The 19,926-nt window shown below is 52.2% G+C and overlaps 1 protein-coding gene across 2 annotated transcripts; it reads left to right on the plus strand.

Annotated features, from left to right (window-relative positions):
* The first annotated feature begins 567 nt into the window (after positions 1-567).
* On the plus strand, positions 568-19,724 carry RUSC1 (RUN and SH3 domain containing 1). Of its 2 annotated transcripts, XM_088137289.1 has the most exons (11): positions 568-626; positions 3,817-5,520; positions 8,184-8,702; positions 9,368-9,466; positions 12,056-12,132; positions 12,621-12,795; positions 13,527-13,632; positions 14,278-14,324; positions 15,648-16,503; positions 17,453-17,584; positions 18,267-19,724. In XM_088137289.1, the coding sequence occupies exons 2-11, from the start codon at positions 3,885-3,887 to the stop codon at positions 18,433-18,435; spliced, it is 3,816 nt and encodes a 1,271-aa protein (XP_087993415.1). In that variant the 5' UTR covers positions 568-626; positions 3,817-3,884; the 3' UTR covers positions 18,436-19,724. The 2 variants fall into 2 exon arrangements, with proteins under 2 accessions (XP_087993415.1, XP_087993416.1); XM_088137290.1 differs by lacking the exon at positions 8,184-8,702.
* The last annotated feature ends 202 nt before the right edge of the window (positions 19,725-19,926 follow it).

Below are 19,926 nucleotides of genomic sequence, written 5' to 3' on the forward strand. Positions count from 1 at the left end.
GAATCGCTGGAGGAAAAAAAAATGGAAAGCTCAGAGTGGATGTTTAAATCCAAGCCGCTGTTCGGCTAAGCCGTGGCTTGTTTTAAACTCGGATTGTTCAATCATGATGGCTCGCCGTCAGCGTTATGCCCTGGCAAAAGCTCAACTGAAAAACTGCCCTGGGACTCCAAGCCCCATATTTTGGCTCCCTCGGGGCCAGAACCAAGGGACGGGGGTGCATGCGGGAAGGAGTTGCTCCTCCGCGTTCAATTCCCCCCCACCCCGAGGAGCAGCCTGGATCGATGGCGGGTCATCAAGCCAAAACCAGAATTGGGATGTTGGGCCAGGCTCGTTCCGGTACCAAAGGAGAGGTTGAGCCGGATGGCCTCCCGGGGTCCCTTGGCATCTCTGCATTGGACACACCTGGGAGTGTAGCAGGGCAAGGGTTAAAGATGGGGGGGCACGCAAGGCAAGATGGCTTTGGCTCCTCCTCCTCCTCCTCCTCCTCCTCTGCCTGGGGTGAGCTCAACCGGGGAGGGTTTGCTAGCCAGGGCTGGGCAGGGCTGGGCTGGGCTGGGCTGGAGCAAACCCTGAAGCAGAATCCCGAAAGGACAGACCGACGGACTGGCCGACCGAGCCGGACGCAGGTGAGTGTCCTTGAGGCTGGGAAGGTGGGTGGGTGGACGGACGGACGGATGCTAAATCAATTAACCAGGGCAGACCTTTGCTTCTCTTCTGCATAAAGAGAAGCCGGGCTGCCCGCCATTGCAGGAAGACCCCTTGCCCATCTCCGAGCATCCCTCAGGTGTGGCCCACCTTGCTCCCTCGCTCTTATTTTTTCCCGGAAAGGCACATCCCCTGCCCAGATGTGCATGCCTCTGCATCGCTGCCCAGCACTCTCCCTTTCACATCTGTTCTCCGGTTGTTTGTTGGCAGCGGGGGGGGGAGGCGAAGCTCGTGCAGTCGCCATCCGAACTCTGGACACACCCCAAACGCCTTTTCCCTGCCCCCCTTCCTTTCCAAGGGGCAACCCTGGAATCGGGAACCGGCCCCCTCCAGCTTCTCCGCCGCCTCTCTTCCTGGTTTTGTTTAGGGGGCAGGAATGGTCCCCCCCCATTTTTTTTTTCCCCCTTGGAAAGCTGGTGCAAGCGCTCTGCAGTGTTTTGACACCGCCTGCAGCAAAGCCGGGCTGGGTGGATCCCAGATGGAAGGAGGAAAGCTGGCAGAAAGGTTGAAGCCGGCCACTTCTGGCTGATGTTTTCCTGGGGGGGGGTCCTTCCTGGCCTTTGAGCGGTGCAGCTTAGCAGTCCCCGGCCCGGCACTGGGTTCAAATGCTTTAATGTCTTCAAGCTGCCATTTTTCTCCCCCGAGGCTAAACCCCACCTATCAGAGTGGGGAACGGAGTCCCCTGTAGCATCGAAACCCAAGCGTCCCCTGGGCTCGTGCAGAGTGCCTTTCTGGGCCTCGATTGGGAATGAATGCAAAAGGGGTCTCTGGTTGTTTTAGCAGCCCATCCTTCCCGGAAGCAGGATTTTCTCAGCTGACCCGATAGTCTGGGTTCATACAGAGCCAGAAACTGCTAACCATGTCAGGGATCCAGACTTGGTTGAGCTGGGACAGGCTGCTGAGGGCTGAAGTGCCCCGTTGGGCTCCCGTCTCTGCTCTGCCCACCAGACGGGTGGTGGGACTCCAATCCCCAGCATCCCCAGCCATTGCACGGAGTCCAACCTCTGGATGTTCCCCCTTGGCCCGAGCGCGGGAGAATAGATTTGGTTTTTCAAGAAGGCCCTTGCAGGATAGGAAAAGACGGTTTTTGCTTTTCTAGCAAATTCAGATGTCCTCATCCGGGGCAGCTTTGAGCGAAATAAAAACCCCCAAATAAAAAGGGAATGTAAACACAGCCTGTTCACGCCTCCATTGCAAAGCCAGCCTCGAGGCAGACAGAGCAACAGAGATGCCTCAATGGGAGGAAATGAATGCCAGTTTCCTGCTCTGTCTGCAAAGGGAGCAGATTAAGAAATACGGCCAAATGCCAGTCTGGAAACAGAAGGATCCAGGATTATTTTGTAGTCTCGACTGGGTGCAGAGGGCTTTGGGAATAGTTGCAGACCATTTTCCCCTTCTGGATTTTGGTTTTTATAGTTCTTCTTTTGCAAGCGGGGGGCTGGAGGGGCTGAAGAGGGAGAGGTCTGCCACACGACAGCTCTGTTGTCATGAGAACCCCAATCTTGAATTTTTGAGGGTTCAGCAAGGAAAGGGACATGCCAAGCCAGTCTTTCTACCATCTGCACCGTTGTAAAAGACAAAATGTACTTTCTGCCTTAGAATTATTCCAAACCTTTACCTCACTCCCCCCTCCATAACATACACCCACATCACAGGGAAGGTCAAGTGGCAGCTTTGAGAGACCATCGATAAGTCGAGCCTCCACAGCCAAGAACAGTCTACCTGGGAAATGGGGATTAGTGATCCCTGTGCCTTTGCCCCACTTGTGGGGCTCGAAAAGCGGTCTTAAAAAAAAAAAAGTTACATACCTCATCTATACATTATCGTTTGGAGGTTCTGCATGATAGCGTTATTATTGTGATGCATTCGGGGGGGGAAATATCTTTGCAAAGGAAACGGTGAGGGCGAACGAGCTCAGCTTAGAAATGGCTTGCAAACAATATCAGGCTGATGAATAATAGAGGAGGAACAGCTTAGAATATCTGCGATGCACAACATTCGGATTGCATCTGCCGATATTTAAGCCGCAAATGTTTTTTGGGGGGGGCTCTACAAGTGGGGAGGAATGAGCTCATGGAAATCTCAGAGGGAAGGGAAGGGAAGGGAAGGGAAGGGAAGGGAGGAAGGGAGAAAGGAAGGAAGGAAGGAAGGAAGGAAGGAAGGAAGGAAGGAAGGAAGGAAGGAAGGAAGGAAAGAAGGAAGGAAGGAAGGAAGGAAGGAAGGAAGGAAGGAAGGAAGGAAGGAAAAAAAGAAAAAGAAGGAAGGAAGGAAGGAAAAGAAACAAGAAAAAGAAGGAAGGAAGGAAAAGAAAAAAGGAAAAAGAAAAAAGAAAAGGAAGGAAGGACGGAAGGAAGGAAGGAAGGAAGGAAGGAAGGAAGGAAGGAAGGAAAAGAAAAGAAAAAAGAAAAAAAGAAAAAAGGAAGGAAGGAAGGAAGGAAGGAAGGAAGGAAGGAAGGAAAAGGAAAAAGGAAAAAGAGAAAAGAAAAGGAAGGAAGGAAGGAAGGAAGGAAGGAAGGAAGGAAGGAAGGAAGGAAGGAAGGAAGGAAGGAAGGAAGGAAGGAAAAGAAAAAAGAAAAAGAAAGCAGGCAGGCAGGCAGGCAGGCAGGCTGGCTATAACACTGAGTCCAGATGTTTCTTTCAGAGGCGGGCCTTCCGTTACAATGAGGCTGGCCTCCATCAAGCAAAGCTATCTGTCAAGGCTTCCTATGCAGAGGCAGTCTACCTCTGAAATATCAGGTGCCCCACTTAGGTCTTTTTGCACTTCCTCAAGCCCCCAGCCACCGTTCGAAAGGGGCTTCTGGACCGCTAAGGCCCCCGCTTCCAAATCCCAGAGCCATTTCACACATTCAGTTTGATCCAGCACCCCCCCCCCCGCACCACCATCAGTCTGAATCGATTCAGCATTGAAAGTTGGCAGGAAACACTGCCTGCAAGGGGGGGCGGGGGGAGCAGTTCCCTGACGGCCACCAAAAGCTGCTGGAATGTTTTGTGGAGAAATGGAAAGGAGACCAAGCCGTTATACCTTTTCTCCTGCTGGATTCTCCCCACCGGCTTTTCCTCCCCTTTTCTTTCCTTCTTGATCGGCCGACACTCTGATCTTCCTTTTCACAGAAAATTGTGAGGCGTCGACAGACGGGGCCGCGGGTTCCAAACCCTTTCCTTCCTTGTGCTCAGGAGCCATGCACTCTCCCAAAAAGGGTTTGATTTGCAACTTAAACCACGTTCACTTGCAACACATCTCCTTGGGGCTCCACCTCTCGCGCCGCCCGGAACTCCAGGAAGAGGACAGCGCCTTGATGCCATCAATGGAACAAATGAGTTGCCATGAATGTCAGCAGCACGGTGGTAACCTGGTCCCCGGGCTGGTGGACGCCAATTCAAACAACCCATCCTTGCCATGCCGGTGTTGCGAGGCTCACGCTGTATCATCGGAGGTCAAACAGGGCCTCCAGACCCAACCCTCCTTGACCAACTGCCCAACTGTGAACCGTGAGGAAGAAGAAGAGGAGGCGGAGGAGGAGGAAGAGGAAGAAGGATCTCCTTCAGATCCAACTTCCTCCTCCATTAGCAGCTGCTCGGACCTCAGTCTGGACGAGTCTCCTGTCTCAGTGTACTGCAAGCCTTTCCCTGCTAAACAGGCCCAAAGTCCAGAAAGTCAACCCAATATTGTACCCTTGGAGGACACCCAGAATGTCCTTTCCCTGGCCAACAAAGAGAAAGGTCCAAACCTTAACATCCACATGGGTGAACATCCAGAGACCCAAGTCTGGGATAGTCCAGACAGTCTGTACAGCAGCAGCTCATTGGGGTCCTCGTCAGACACCAGTCCTCCCTGCCCAGAAAGTCTGGTTGAGTCAACCCATGCAGGGTCCATCAAAGCTCCCCCACTTGTTCCACCCCCCGTCCGCCCCTGCAGGGCGCCTCCTGCTGTGCCAGTGATCTCCCGTCTTGGCCCAGAACTGGATTCCAACTGCAATGCTCTTCCAGCCCAGGAGCTCAAGTCCAACAACATCTCCTTGGGGCAAGTGGACATCAACTCCAACCGAGCCATGCCCGTGGGGTCTCGTTTTGGAAGTGTGCCTCCTCCGGTGCCTCCTAGGACCAAGAGGGGGCTTCAGGGGTTGAGGAGAAGTGAAGGAGGGAAACCATGCCCAGAGGTAGTCGCGCCTGCACCAGTCGAGTACCGGTTCCACCACAGCGAACCGCAAGGTGAAGCCTCCAAGAAGACCATCACTTCTTTCCATGAGTTGGCGCAGAAACGGAAGAAAGTTTCAGCGACGCCACCCATTCTCCAGACCAAGAAAGACCAAAGCGATTGGTTGATTGTCTTTTCCCCCGACACGGAGATGCCTCCATCTCATGAACTCTCCTGGGGAAACAGGCAGGAGACCACCAGGCCCCTGAGCTCCCCAGTGGAACCATCCAACCCCAGCAACAGCCTCCAACGAGGGATCATCACCTTCAAGGAGCTCCGCTATCGCAAGCAGAACAGCCAACTTGCCACCAAGGTGGGCAACCCAGCGCATCGCCGGGCAATGCCTGGGCAAGGGGTCCCCGATGGCCACGCTGGGCAAGAGATGAGTGACTCAGAGCCAACCCCGAGTGGACATTTCTGGGGCTCGAAGGAAATCCCGCCGCGGAGGAAGATGTCTCGACTGGGTCTGCAGCCTATCGTTGAAGGAGGTTCTGAAGATGGAGCGGACGGAGAAGTCAAGGAGAAGCAGCTTGAAAGAACTTTGGAGACCAAGCCCCAGGCGAGGCGGGATCCTGACCTTTGCAGGAAAGCCGAGCAAGGAGACAGGAGGATCGCTAAGGGTAAGATGTTCCCCCTTGCGTTGACTGATTGATCGTATTCCTTAGAAGGAAGACTGGAATCATGTCCCAAGCATTCCAGCAAGGATTCTGATGTCAATAGAGACTGCTATATATGGCCACGGAGAGCAGAAAAACTCTTATTTATTTACTTACCCTTTTCCTCTTGGGGACAGGCGGGGGGGAGCTAGAAACGTGCCTGTGTGCTGAAGGCGAAGCCGTTTGCATCTGCCCCCTATTTTAAGAAAGTTTGAAAAGAATCTGTGCGGCCCACTTTTGCCCAGTCCACTTGGCGAGGCACCAAGTTTCTGAATGTTGGGGTGCATTAAGGCCCGCGAGGCTCCCTTCAGCTCGACGATTCTCGACTCAGTGGGACGTTTTCTCGCTGAATTCGTCGAAAGCAGGAGTGGGGTTTAATCGGGAACGTGGGAATAATCAGGACCTGAATCGGGAACTCTCACAATGAGCAGACCAAACTGGGGTGGATTTCCCTTCCTTTCTGCTTCTTTAAAATTAAATGCCAGGAGTCTAACTTGGACTCTCCCCGCCTTCTCAGTTTCCTGCCTTTCATTCAGCCAGACGGGAGTCAAAGGTTTAAGGTAGCCCGGATCCCTCCGGTCGTCGAGAGAGCGGTGCAAAGTCCACAAAGGGAATTCTTGGGGCTTTTAAAAATCTTTCCTCCACCTGTTCCCACCATTCCTTCATTTCATTCCCTGCTGATGCTTCCTCCTTGTGATCCTTTCCCATCCCTTGTCGTATCCGGAGTCCAGAAGAGCCTCAGTGAGTGTGGCGTGTTGGGGGCAAAAACGTCTGGCTTGGCGTGAGGGATCCTGAGTGCAAAGTCTGCCTCTGAGCCTACCCCGCAGGGCTAGGGGTCCATATCAGGATATTTAATTGCCCATCCTCAAGGCCTCATCCCATCCAAGGAGGGTTAAGATTTAGGAAGAGAAGCAGAGGCTTGCTTCCCCAGATCGGAACGCAACCATTTAACACCTGCGCCACCCTGCAATGGGCAAAAAGGGGTTTTAGTCCCTATGTCCTTATTCCTAATAAAGAAGCCGTGCGTCCTCTGAGCGAACGCTTGAAGAGAAAAAAAAATCCCCCATCAGAGATGCAATAGTTTCCTCTGCATACCAACAGATGAATTTTGCATTTTAATCTCCTTTCCTTCCTAACCCCCTGCTGTCCCAAGCGGGGTGGCGAGATACAGAAGCATCTGCTGAGGGTCGCTCTCCCACACAGTGATGAAAAATGAATTTTAAAATGCGCTCCTGATCTGTGGCTGGCCCACTCGAAATATAAATCAACCCTCCAAAGCGGGGGGGGGGGGGAAGGATCTCAAGATATTCCAAATGTCAAAGTGGGAGCCAGCTTCCTTGTCTCATAAAAGCCTCCAAATGAACCCCCTCCCCAAGCTCTCTTTGTCTTTTAACACCTTAAATCATGCTACCTGTAAAAACCAGGAAATTTGCTCGTGATTGGCTAACTGATTGGGAAAGGAGGGTTTTCACTTCCCTGTTTTTTGCTTCCTTAATACTCCTCCCCTTTATTGCTTATACGGGAATTACTTTCTCTTTTGTTCCCCCCTTCCATGTTTACCTTTTCTGCAAACAAAGTGGATTCTTGCAACCTTCCTTCCTTCCTTCCTTCCTTCCTTCCTTCCTTCCTTCCTTCCTTCCTTCCTTCCTTCCTTCCTTCCTCTCACCGTCCCCTTTAATTCTCCTTCCTTCCTTCCTTCCTTCCTTCCTTCCTTCCTTCCTTCCTTCCTTCCTTCCTTCCTTCCTTCCTTCCTCTCCTTCTCTTTTCTTTCTCCTTCCTTCCTTCCTTCCTTCCTTCCTTCCTTCCTTCCTTCCTTCCTTCCTTCCTTCCTTCCTTCCTTCCTTCCTTCCTTCCTTCCCAGCAGCCAAGGGAGTTGGGAGGAGGGCAGGCAGACACCGAATTAAGGAATCTGGATTAGCTGTGTTTCCTGTTCAGAAACCAGAGAAAGTTTTTCCCCCGAAGGTAATACGGGCTTAGCGCCATTCATCAGCAGGAGGAGAGCAGTTTAAGGTTAGACTCCGGGATCCCCCACGGTGTGTGGGGATGCACGTGTCCAGCAGAGACTAGGCCCCCCCACTGCCTTGAGGGGGGCTGCGTTCGGCTCCCTCTGCTGCACCGAGCCCCCCCCCCCATTTCTGCCTTCAAGTCTTTCTTTCCCTGCAGAGAGCAGGAAAAAAAACCCCGTAGCCAAACTGGACAGCGGAGGTGGCCAAGGCCAAGGATGAGGGGGGTTGTAGTCCAGATTCCAGGGCAGCCGTGAGGGCTATGAGGCCGTAGAGCTTCCAAGTGGGGAGGTGGGGGCTTTGTGGGGCGGGGGGGAGTCTGCGCCTCACCCCCCTATGTGTGCTTTATTGTCTGTGGTGGCGTCCAGAATTAACGTTTTTCTTCTCGTATTCTCTCTCCCCCCCCTCCTGTCTCTCCAACCTTCGCCCGGCTTTCGGACCTTGATTCCCTTTCCTGCTGCTGTTTTGCCCCCCCCGCGCCATCTACGTGTTGCTCTCTGCTTCCCCAACATCATTCTCTCCCCCCCCTTTCATCTGATTCTTGTCTATAACCCTGGCTGCTTTCTTTTGGGGTACGGCTTCTCCCCCTTTGCCCCTCTCGCCCGTCTCCCCCGCCGCCTGCAGTCCGCCAGGCCCCTCCGTTCCCCCCCCGGCCTCCGCCGCCCCTTGCCCCTTTCCCCCCAGCGAGGGGGCAGGCTGCTAAACCCTCCTCTGTCCTTGGCAAGGCTTCCGGCTCGGCGGGCACGGCTCGAGCCCCCCCCGGCCCCTCCGGTCTGGCCTTTTGCCCACGGCTGAAGACCCTGTCCTGCGAAGACGTCTGCTTGCTGGCCGGCGGGCAGGGGCCCCCTTTCGACGCGCTGTCCCCAGACGAGCTGCTCCCCGTCCGCCTCTCGCCCATCGGGGCGTACTCCCCTCCGGCTAGAAGCATCCTCCCCTTCCTCAACAGCCCCGATCTGGCCGTGCTGTTTTCCCCCTTCTTCCCCTCCAGCAAAACCTTCCCCATCTTAGCTTTTCCCACCCACCAGGTGCCCGAGCTGTCACTTGGAGCCCGAGATCCCCGGGGAAACCAGGTTGGAAGGGGTCCCTGGGGGAGAGTGTCCCGGGACACCATGCCAGCCAAGGATTCAGGAGCCCCCCAGCAACGTAAGCCATCCCCTTTCTCAATGCCCCCTTTCGGTGGCCCTGCCCTGCTTTGGCCCTTCCCCAAGGGGGGGGTCGATCATTTTGAGGGGGGAAGCAACTCCAAAAGCGGAAGAAGCCAGGCCAGAAATGGGGGGGTGGTGTGTGGCAAGAAAGTAAAAATTACTTTATCCCCGATTTAATCCATTGACATCGTAAAAACCCACCCAGGTAAACTCCTGAGCTTTTGAAATGCTTATCCTTGCCCCCCACCCCCAGGGCAATATTTAAAACATCGGCATGGCGTTGCATTTCACTGAGCAATTGCACAGGGCCATTCTTTGGGCTCAGGGTTTGCCTTGGGGAAGTCACCTGGAATGAACCTGGATTGCCTAGGCGAGCAAAGCCACGCTAGACTTAACCTCCATCTTCCTCTTCTATGGATCTGGCGAAGGTTTAAAAAGAAACAAAGAGGAGAAGGCCAAGACCGCTAAGAGCCTTATCCTGAGATGAAGAAATAGGGAGGGGCGGGGTGGGGGCGGGGGATCGCTCAATCAATCAATCAATCAATCAATCAATCAATCAATCAATCAGTCATATGGCATATTCCAATGCCCCCAGAGGAGCACGTCTGCCTAGGAATGCAGGTTCATCCCCGTTTTTCTCTACTTTTTTCCCCCCCACTGTAGTTCGACATTCTCAGTCCTTTGGCGGAGTCCCATTGCAAGGGCGCCCGTGGAGGACAGAGGCGGGCCAAGTTTCTACCCAGCTTCGGCAACAGAAAAAGGGTAAGATCTGCTTATGAAAAGAAAACTCAAATAACTATTACCTTAAAGAATGGAAACCATTGACGGACTATTTGCAAAATGCAGGTGGGGCGAAGCTCACGTGGGGATTTGAAGATCAGATTATAAATGTAATGGGATATGTCTTGACAAAGAATTACTCCTATTTAATGGATTAAAAACTAGCACTTAGCATAGCCTTATTATTCCTAAGACCAGAGAGAGATTGGAAGTTATCTATTGTTCCTATTGTTTTTCTTTTTCTTTTACTTTATCTCACTTTTCCTTTTCCTTTTCTTGATAATTCGTATTTTCAATTTTCTTTTTCATTTCTAACTTTTAACTTTGTCATTTTAAAAGCTCAAGAAAATATTAAAAAAGAAAAGAAAAAAGGTAAGTTCATAGATAGATAGATAGATAGATAGATAGATAGATAGATAGATAGATAGATAGATAGATAGGATAGCTAAAGAGAGAGAGAGAGAGAGAAAGAGAGAAAGAGAGAAAGAGCAATCACAATAATAACACATGATGATGATGAAGAGGACCTTGATAGAAATATGCAGGATCTGTTTTCTAGGCAAGCGTTTTTAGGTCCAGAGCAACCAGATTACATTTGGAAGTGGTTCAGGCAGACACCTCCCTCATTCACAGGAGTATAAGAAGGGGGACGAGGCCCAGCGCGATCAAGCCTGCGAGATTTGATCCTTAGAGCCCATCTCAGTAAAAGTAGTTTTAGCTTTCCTGTGGAGTTAATTTCCTGGTAGGGCTGGCTCCTCCTCCTCCTCCTCCTCCTCCTCCTTTTCTCCCTCTCCCTCTCCTTCTTCTTTCTTCCTCCTCCTCCTCTTCCTCTCCTCCTCCTCCTCCTCCTCCTCCTTTTCTCCCTCTCCCTCTCCTTCTTCTTTCTTCCTCTTCCTCCTCTTCTTCTCTCTTCCTCTCCTCCTCCTCTTCTCCCTCTCCCTCTCCTTCTTCTTTCTTCCTCTTCCTCCTCTTCTTCCTCTCCTCCTCCTCCTCTTCTTCCTCTCCCTCTCCCTCTCCCTCTCCTTCTTCTCCTTCTTTCTTCCTCTCCTCCTCTTCTCCCTCTCCCTCTCCTTCTTCTCCTTCTTCTCTCTTCCTCTCCTCCTCCTCTTCTTCCTCTCCCTCTCCTTCTTCTCCTTCTTCTTTCTTCCTCTCCTCCTCTTCTTCCTCTCCTCTCCTTCTTCTTCTTCTTCTCTCTTCCTCTCCTCCTCCTCTTCTCCCTCTCCCACTCCTTCTTCTCCTTCTTCTCTCTTCCTCTCCTCCTCCTCCTCTTCTTCCTCTCCCTCTCCTTCTTCTCCTTCTTCTTTCTTCCTCTCCTCCTCCTCTTCTCCCTCTCCCTCTCCTTCTTCTCCTTCTTCTCTCTTCCTCTCCTCCTCCTCCTCTTCTTCCTCTCCCTCTCCTTCTTCTCCTTCTTCTCTCTTCCTCTCCTCCTCCTCCTCTTCTCCCTCTCCCTCTCCTTCTTCTCCTTCTCCTTCTTCTTTCTTCCTCTCCTCCTCCTCCTCCTCCCCTTCTTCCTCCTCTTCTTCCTCTCCTCCTCCACCTCTCCCTCTCCTTCTTCTCCTTCTTCTCCTTCTTCCTCCTCCTTCTCCTCCTCCTCCTTCTCCTTCTCCTCCTCCTCTCCCTCTCCCTCTCCTTCTTCTCCTTCTTCTCCTTCTTCCTCCTCCTCCTCCTCCTCCTCCTCCTCCTCCTTCTTCCAAATCACCCAGGTCTCACTTTTTGGGGCCCATGTTTATATAGGTCTGCCGTGCAGAGACAGGGTGAGCTTGCCTCTGTTAGAGGCTAGATTTCTACTTGCAAGGAAAATGATTCCCCCCGCCCCTTCTGAGCGGTTGAACTTTAAAACTGCACACATACAATTTCCAAAAAATTGTCTTGGTCTTAACCCTACCTGCATGAGAGACAGACGAAAAAGCAGCCTAGCCAAGCTGTTTGAGCATTTTTAATACCTGGGAGTCCTTCCCGACGCCCACCCAGACAGCTTTTGTTTCTATGGCAACTGCCAGTCCTCGTTGCCCTTTTCATTAATTGAATTAAAAGAGAGAGATTTTGTATTTGCAGGGATCCCTGGGAGGGCTTGGAGAAGAATCCTGCTCGTATCCCTCCAAATTATTTTTATTAGCTGGGCTTCTTCCTCCAAAAATCTGGAAGTTTCTCTTCCCTCCTGCGTTTTAATTTTGCAATCCCCTTCTGATTAGGCGAGGCTGAAAGAAAATGCCTTTAATGCCAGGAAGGAGCAGGGCCTGATTTGAGTGGCCCCTCTCTAGGAAGGGGAAATCCCCGCTTCGGCCACCAGGGGGAGCTCAGAGCGATGGGGGAACAGCTCACAGCTGGCCACCAGGGGGAGCTCTGAATACCTTGCATAGAACTTAAACTGGAATTATGCTTTTTTTTTTTTATTAACCTGTGGAATTCACCACCACAAGGTGAGGTGCTCTAGTTTGGTGGGGGTGTCTGTGCTAAAAGGACATTTCTGGTCCAGATGCCACGGGAGTTAAAGTGAGCGGGGAAAACAACGCCAAGTTTCTCTGAAATCCTATTTCCCCCTCCAACCTTCCCCCCTTTGCTTCTTTTTAGCATTGCTTATGGCAGTCAGTGCCTCGGTGGATAAAATCGTGGCTCATTTCAGCAGCGCAAGGAACCTCGTCCAAAAGGTCGGTTTGGCGCGCCGGGTTCTCGCGCCACCTTTCGATCCTCCCGCGTGCCCCCCTCCCCAGTTGATCTGCACAACCGCCCTGCGAAGTAGGCTAAGCTGAAAAAGTAGCCTGGGGACGTCAAGAGGGGGGCTTTCCATCCGTTCAACCAGCTGGATGTTGGGTTCAAGCCAATCTTGGGCGGTGTGATTCAGCCGCACAATTATGCACAACAGAGGGGGAATTTGACATCGGGCACAAGAACGTCTCCCTTGGAAACATTTCCTTTGGGCATACCCGCACATTGGCATTTCGGTTGCTCTGTTTTGGCTGCCTGGATGGAAGCCAGGGAAGGACAGTCTCCCTGCTTTTATTTTCCTCCCTGGTTAAGGAGTTGGGCAGGGGGGGTTAATTAGGAAATGGTAATTACCAATTAGCAAAGGGCGGGCGGGCAATTTTGTTCTTCCCCAGCTGCCAACGGCTGGCCTAGTCCTTTGTGCCCTGCGCAGGCTCAGCTGGGAGACAGTCAACTCACCCCAGAAGTGGGGTATTTGGTCCTCAATACCCTCTGCCCCGCCTTGCATGCCCTGGTGGGTGACAGCCTGAAGCCTTTCCAGAAGGACGTCATCACGGGACACAGGCCCAGTTCTCCTTGGAGCGTCATCGAAGCCTCTGCCCGGCCTGGTAGGTGGGGTTGGCGATGGGGGGTAGAGAAGCAGTGCAGGATTGTGGGGTGGGTGTGGGTGTGAGTGTGTTGGAGAAGACTACTTCCATTCCGTTTCCATTCTGCAGCAAAAGAACGCCACGCTGGGCAGCTCAGGTGAATGCTCCACAGCGACATAAAATAACTTTTGCCCATACCCTGAATCTACATTTGCGCAATTAGGCTAAGCTTGTGCAAACTTAAGACCAGGAGACTTTTTGGCAGAATGGCTTGAATTTCCATCCCTTGAGGGTGGGAGTTGCACCACAAACTCAGCCAGAACCATTCAAGGCCAAGCGGGTTGTCTTTCATCTTGGTTAATTTGTCGGCTTTAATCTTGGTTAATCTGGGAGTGGGGCGGGCAGCTTAGAATGGGGCGGAAACCCAGCCAGTTCATTTGTCTAGGATTCAAACCCAGAAAACGGTTTAATTCAGCAAACCCTTTAAGCCTGTGGAGGGGCTCCTCTAAACAGCCTCGAAGCACTCTTCCCAGTCTTGAGGACTAGAAGCTTAGAATGCGTAGTTTTCATTCTAGGGCTTCTCCTTTTAAAAATTAGATTCTGGGAAAATTTCCCCCCTGGGTTCCCATATTGGGCCAAACCACAGTTGTTTGGGTTCACACAAGACCTCATTCACACCCAAGGACGCCTTTCCAGCCTGAGACTTACCGGAAGCTAAAAAACGGTGTTGCAAAGCGCTTTTTAATTTCCAGGTCCCCACACCCGATCCTTCACCGAGCTGTACTGGCGGGTGTCTCGGCTGGCCCCGCTCCGGAGCAACCACCAACGTTTCCACGCTTTCATCCTGGGCCTCCTGAAGTGAGTCGGCGTGTAAGGCGGAGGAACGGAGCTGGAGGGAAAGATCTGGCAATCTTTGGAGACGGGGAGCTTCGTTGCAGAAGCCAGCTGCAGCTCCTGTTTGGGACAACAGTGGCCTGTCTCTCTTATTGGGGGGGCGGGTGTGTGCAGGAAAAGGGAGGGGGCAGGAAAAGGGAGGATGAAAAAGAAGGGGGCTGGAAACGAAGACAAATGTGTGCCAAAAGGAGAATGCAAGGAGGGAACTCTGTTGGCGCATAGCCTACGCGCACATCGGGGCTGTTCTAGCCGGAATCAGGGCAAGAAACTGCCTCGGGGGTCCCATGTCCCCCTTTTTTTGGTTTTCTTTCTTCCCATTGGGGTTTGCTATCTCTGCCATCTCGGCTGGGTGGTTTCCTGGTTTTTAAACACTTTTCACTGTAAAGCGCCCAGCGCCGCTGGGATGTGCGGGGGGCATCCGTGCAATCAGTGATGCTGATGCTACTAAATGGCAGCAGACAGACAACGAGGGCGGGATGTTGAAAGAGACTTGGGGTGCCACGTGGCCCCCAAGCTATGGGCTCACCCATCTGAACACGGCACTGGCTTTGAGGAGGTTTGGGGATCGGGGCGTCGGGCTAAAATCTCCCCTTTTCTCTCCTCCCTTAGCCTGAAGCAAGTGGAAGAGTGGTTTGCACAGCTGCAAAACAATTCAGGTAATTTGGGGTTGGGGAGACCCCCTTTCCCAGAAAGGGGGTGCTGGGCTGAATTCTCACTTCACCGTCTCCGAAGTCCCGGTCACGCCCCAAACGTTTGCCTTAGAGCAGGGTTTCTTAATGTTTCTCTCTCTCAGGACCCCTTCCCCCTTTTTAACATTATGGAAGACCCCCAACACTTTTGTCTGTAGGGGTGCTATTTATCCATATTTACCGCATGAAAAATGAAGCGGACCCCCTTGCTGCTACAACGGCTTTTCACGGTTATCAGATAGGATTTTAATACTGGGTTATTTTCCAAGATAAGCTGGGAAATCATTCTGGTTTCGCTGAGAGGGTCTCGGGGAGCCCCCAGCGGTCCTCGGACCACGTTTTGAGAAAACTGCCTTCGAGGGACGTGGCTTGGAAGCAAAATCCCCTCTTGGGCCAGGAAGCTTTCAGTCTCATTAAACAGAAGAACGAAGAACCAACATTTTAATTTTTTTCCCTTTTTCTAAATCTTCCGAGTTGCTTCTTATTCCAGTAGCTAATACCGGGCTAAGATTTTTAAAGTGGGCTGATCTGGCTTATGGCGGCTTCTTAGGTCTGGACGCGGAGTTCTGCCTCAAAAAAAAAAACTTTTCGCTTTGGCGAGAGCCAGATCCATTCAGTGGGTGGAATTGCACCCTCGGTACTTCTTCCTTTGGCATTTATTCATTTATTAGCAGGACTCTTCACTGGGCCGCTGCAGTCTGACTCGAAGCAGCTTGGAATGGGGTTGGGGTCACTGTTATTATTCGGGTTGGTCGCCCAGTCAGCCAGATGTTTAGCCTGGATTTGGCATTTCGACCCACCGATCGAGGCCTTCCCAAGATAGACAGATGTTGCTGGATGGGGTTCAAGGGATCATCGCAGGATCTGAACGGTTCCAAGCAAAGCTGCTTTTCGCAATGGGCTGATGGTGGTTTTCTCAATGCCAGTGGTGTTCAAGGGGTGCTCCAGATGTTGTATTATTCTTATTCTTATTATTTTATGGCCACAAAGCCATTATTATTATTTGCCAGTTTAATACTCAAGGCTCTCCTTTCCCAATTTCCCCAGTCCCTGAAAATCTTACCTCTCTACTTCCTTTGGCCCAGCCAGCTTGGCCCATCCCCTCTTAGAGAGGCTCCTGGCCTCCCTAAGGACTAGAAACTTGATTCCAATAAAAACACCCAGTTGCCCTGTTCAGCGGTTTTTATCCCGCCTGCTTTCTCCCCGAATCATCTTACCGTCCCAGTTTAGGACGCCCTTCTCTGCTCGGGTTTCTGACCAGTTTGTGCCATTCCCCCCCTGCCAAAACAGAGCTGATCTCCGCCCTCTACCTGCCCACCGCTTTCCTGCTTATCAGCCAGAGGTTCTGCCGACGCTGGGCTGAGGAACTACTTCTCCTGCTGCAGCCCCTTTCGGTGCTCACCTTTCAGCTGGACCTGCTGTTTGAGCACCGTCACCTGCCCCTCAACGTCCGGCCGATGGCTCCGCAAAGCAACCCCTCTCCTGAGCCGGGTGCCAGCCCCTGGGAAGGGCCCGGGCTGACCCCGGTGGATTCATCCAAGCCCCAGATGTCTTTGGCCGATCTGGGCTTTGGGGCTCCATCCAGCCCCTGGCAGACACTGCCTTTGCCTCAAAGGCTGCTGGAGTGGAAAGATCGGGTCACTGGCACGCTGCGTGGCCATGGAAGCCCACCCCAGCTGCAGCCCCGTGCCCAGCCCAGCCGGGACGAAACCCAAGACAAGCCGCCGGGCTGGTGGAAGCCGCTGGGGTGGATTTCCAGCATCCAGGTTTTGGACCCCAAAGAGGACGCTCCCCTCCGCTCACAGTGGACCAAGCTACGGATGGCTCTGGGGGAGGCCGTCAAAGAGAGCCGAGCCGCGGCCGGAGACGCCGGTGCCGAGCCAGAAGGACGCCCCCAACGGCCCATCCCTGGGAAAAATAACTCCGAGACAGAAAAACAGCCATCGGTCTGCAAGGGGGAAGGCTTGGCTGCAGCGATCCCGAAGCCGGGAGTGGCTACCCCTGAGGCAGGAGAAGTCTATCTGGAAGAAACACGGGAGGAGAATTCTGAGGCTGAAAGTGGGAAAGAACGGTGGCTCGGATGGCTGTTTGGAGCAAATTCCCCAGGGGCTCCTAATGAAATGGATTCAAGTCTACCCAGGTCCAGGTACGTGGCAGGGACGGCCTTCACTTGCGCCCTTTAAAACGGAGGGGTTGGAGAAACACCAAGAAGGGGATGACCACAACCCCCTAAACCCATGGGGCACGGCATGGTAACCAGAAGTTTAGCTTTGAAAAGTTGGTGCCCCAAGGAGAAACAAGAATGGCCCGTCTGGATTTTGCCTCCATAAGGACTAGAACAGTGTTTCTTAACCTGGGCCACTTGAAGATGTGTGGACTTCAACTCCCAGAATTCCCCAGCCAGCTAGGGAATTCTGGGAGTTGAAGTCCACACATCTTCAAGTGGTCAAGGTTGAGAAACACTGGACTAGAAGCTCCCACTATCAAAATAGGAGAGTTCTGAGATTTGATTCTTAATTTAAAAGTGTCATTCTTAGGTCGAGGAGATATAATGCAATCTGGGTGGGTCGAGGAGCTGGTTCACACATTCGGGTAAGCCGTGGTTTATGGAACAAGCCAGAACAGGGAGTGTTCGCCCATCCCTGGGGATCTTTCCAAGCACTCAATCAACGCCGAACAAGCAGCGTCAAGGTTAACCTAATGAATGTTCTTCAAATGATCATTTTTGTATCGTTCCAGTGTTTTGATTTTGCTTGTGAGTCCTATATTTCAGATGTAAATTGATATATAAAAATAGATAAAAAATATATTTATAAAATACATAAAGAAATAAGCGTTTCTTCGAGGCTAACTGAAAATGTTTTAAAAAGCCAATATCACCTGCCCGTTTGGCTCGTGAATTCCTCTAGAGATGTCACCGTGGGGCCAAATGGGCTAACCCTGCAAATATGGGCTACATTTTAATTAGGATTTCCACGTTTCGGAGAAGGTGTTCACCTCCTTCCTGGGCTCCCCACCGGTCACTTGAACCCGAGCGGGTTTCCAAAAGAATCGGCGTTTAACCCCCCCCTTTCCTTCCCCTCCGTGCCTCCCAGCAGGCGCCCCTCGAGGTGGCTGTGCCCCGCCATTCACGCGCCGACCCCCGTGAAGAAGGGGGGACCGTCCGAAAAGAGCTGGCAAGATGTCGGGGGGGAGCCGAATCCCCCATACCCATCGCAGACCTACAAGTAAGTTGGCTCCTGGTCGGGATCCCGTGCGGGGCAACGGCTTAGCGGATGATGGATAAAAGCTCTAGCCAGGCTGGAGCCTGGACTGCCAGCCAGTGAGCAATGCCCTTTTTAAAGCACACTATCACGCACAGCCACCCTCCTGAGATTCAGCCAGGATTCGGCGGCTGCCGATCGAATGGGGGGAGTTGTTTTTAGAGAGTTCTCTACTGTTTTATTCTACTTCTGCAACTTCCACTCTTCCTCACTCCCCTGGCACTTTTCTCTGTCGCTTGTGACAGCAGAAGCAAGCGAGGTGAATTCTCTTTGCGCCCCGAAGGATTTGAAACCAGGTTAAAGGACATCATCGCCCCATTATGGGCCTTTTTCCCCCCGTGGTCCCCCCCCCTCAAATCAGCTCCAGTTAGGTGCCAAATGGAGAGAATCGGGTGGGGAAACCATTACGGGTTACTTTTGGAAGAAGTGTTTTAAATACCCGGGGAACGGAGTTAAAACATCCGTTCCCCGATCTGGCGTGGGAATCCGGCCACGGTTTTGCTTCCCTTGAAGGTTCCTGTCTGTGGAGATTGCATTTTTCACCCTGCGGGAACTTTGGGTTGATGCCCGCGCCCCGCGAGGCCCCTATGCGCCCCCCGTCCCCGAGATCTCGCCAGTAACTTTGGCTGTGTTCGTCTCCCTCCAGAGCCGTGCGGGCCCTCTGCGACTACACGGGCAGCGAAGCCGGGCATCTGGCCTTCCACAAAGGCGACATCCTGCAGGTGATGGAGACGGTGGATGAAGACTGGGTCCAGTGTTTCTCTGGAGACTGCCAGGGCCTCGTGCCCGTGGGCTACACTTCCCTCATCTTGTGAAATGGTGGGGCGGGCAGGGTGGAATGAGGATGCTGGGTCCGGGGGAAGGAAAAGCCCCCTCCCGTTAACCCTCCAAACTGTTAAAAAAAATATATAGCAAATTACAAAGCAGCGTGGCATCATGGACCAGGGTTCCTCGCTCGGCAAAAGCATCACCGGGGGCTACTTTACAGCCGGGCACCGTTTCTACCAACATCAAGATCACCATTTTGGCTCCTGCTGCAATGTTTTGCTCTGCTTCCTCTAACCTGGCAGCCTTTAACTGGGTTGCCCATCCTCCCCAGTCTGAAGCTGGCTGGGGATGATGGGGGAATCCGTACCCCAGGCCTTGGAGGGCGCCTGGACCAGTTTCCATGTTCTCCGCCTGGAATCCGAGATTTTTATTTATTTTACGCGTGTCTGCTGCCCTCGCCGGCCGTGCGCCCCACCAAAAGAGCATTTTCCTGTAATGTGTATATTGAATATATCTGTGTACATATATAGAGATGGATATATATATATATAATTTAATCTTTTCTGCTGGTTCGGTCGGACCTCCACTGCTTCTAAGGCAAGAGCGGACGTCCTTTGCATCGATCAGGGTTAGGGTTAATCCCTTCCCAAATGATCTATCAATGAATCCCTTCCGAAATCAGCCCCCTCGGCTTTCTAGGGGACGTCGTGTACGTTGGAGGGGGAAATAAAAAGATTGTTAAGATGTGAGCCGACGCCAGCTCTTGTGCATCCGAGTCCCAAAGCCAGATGCATGGGGAGGAACAAATTAGCAAGTCAAACTCCGTTGCTAGGAATCAGCCCGGCCCTCTTGGAGAATTTTGGCTTTTATTTGCCTTTCCCAATGTTTATTTTTGTATTTTTTTTCATCTTTTGGGGGTTCCTTCTTGTTTGTTTTGACCATTGAGTCCTAACTCAAGATTATGACCACAAAGACCATCACCTTCAGCTCCCCCTGGTGGTGCAGGATGGAAACAGAACCTTTTTTTAAAAAAAAAAATGCTTAGAGGTGGGCAGTTGTGAAAGGGGTCTTGTCCGTCTCTTGGGGGAGAAAAAAGCTCGTTTTAAACGCAAATGGAGCCACGAGGGGCGAGGAGTTATTCTTTTAATCACTGAAAAACTCAGGGGGTTGCTTTTTATTTTATTAACTTTTTTTTTTAAAAAAGGGATGTTCCTTTAGGCGAGCTTCCCCCCCCCTTTTAATGTCCTTTTTAAAATTTCTGCAAAGCTGCCCAGAGCCCTCTTGCGCTTGGGCAGCCTAGAAATGTGATGAACAAACAAATAAATCGTATATATACAAGGGCTCCGGGCAGGGTGTTGGTTGAAGATTTCAAAGCTTCGCGACAGATGCTGAGAATTTGGAGCCGGCACGCGAAAGGGAGCCTCCAGGGTCAGGAGCAGCCTATCTGGGAACACACACCACGCATCTTTTGGAAATCAGCCGCTGCAAAACAAGCTCTTGGCTGCTCCAAAGCTTGGTGGGGAGGTCGGCGAGTGGAC

This window comes from Python bivittatus, unplaced genomic scaffold (genome assembly GCF_059951505.1).
Source record: "Python bivittatus isolate LINGU-HERP-01145 unplaced genomic scaffold, Pbiv_v1 ctg000180_np1212, whole genome shotgun sequence".
NCBI classification, from domain to species: Eukaryota; Metazoa; Chordata; class Lepidosauria; order Squamata; family Pythonidae; genus Python; species Python bivittatus.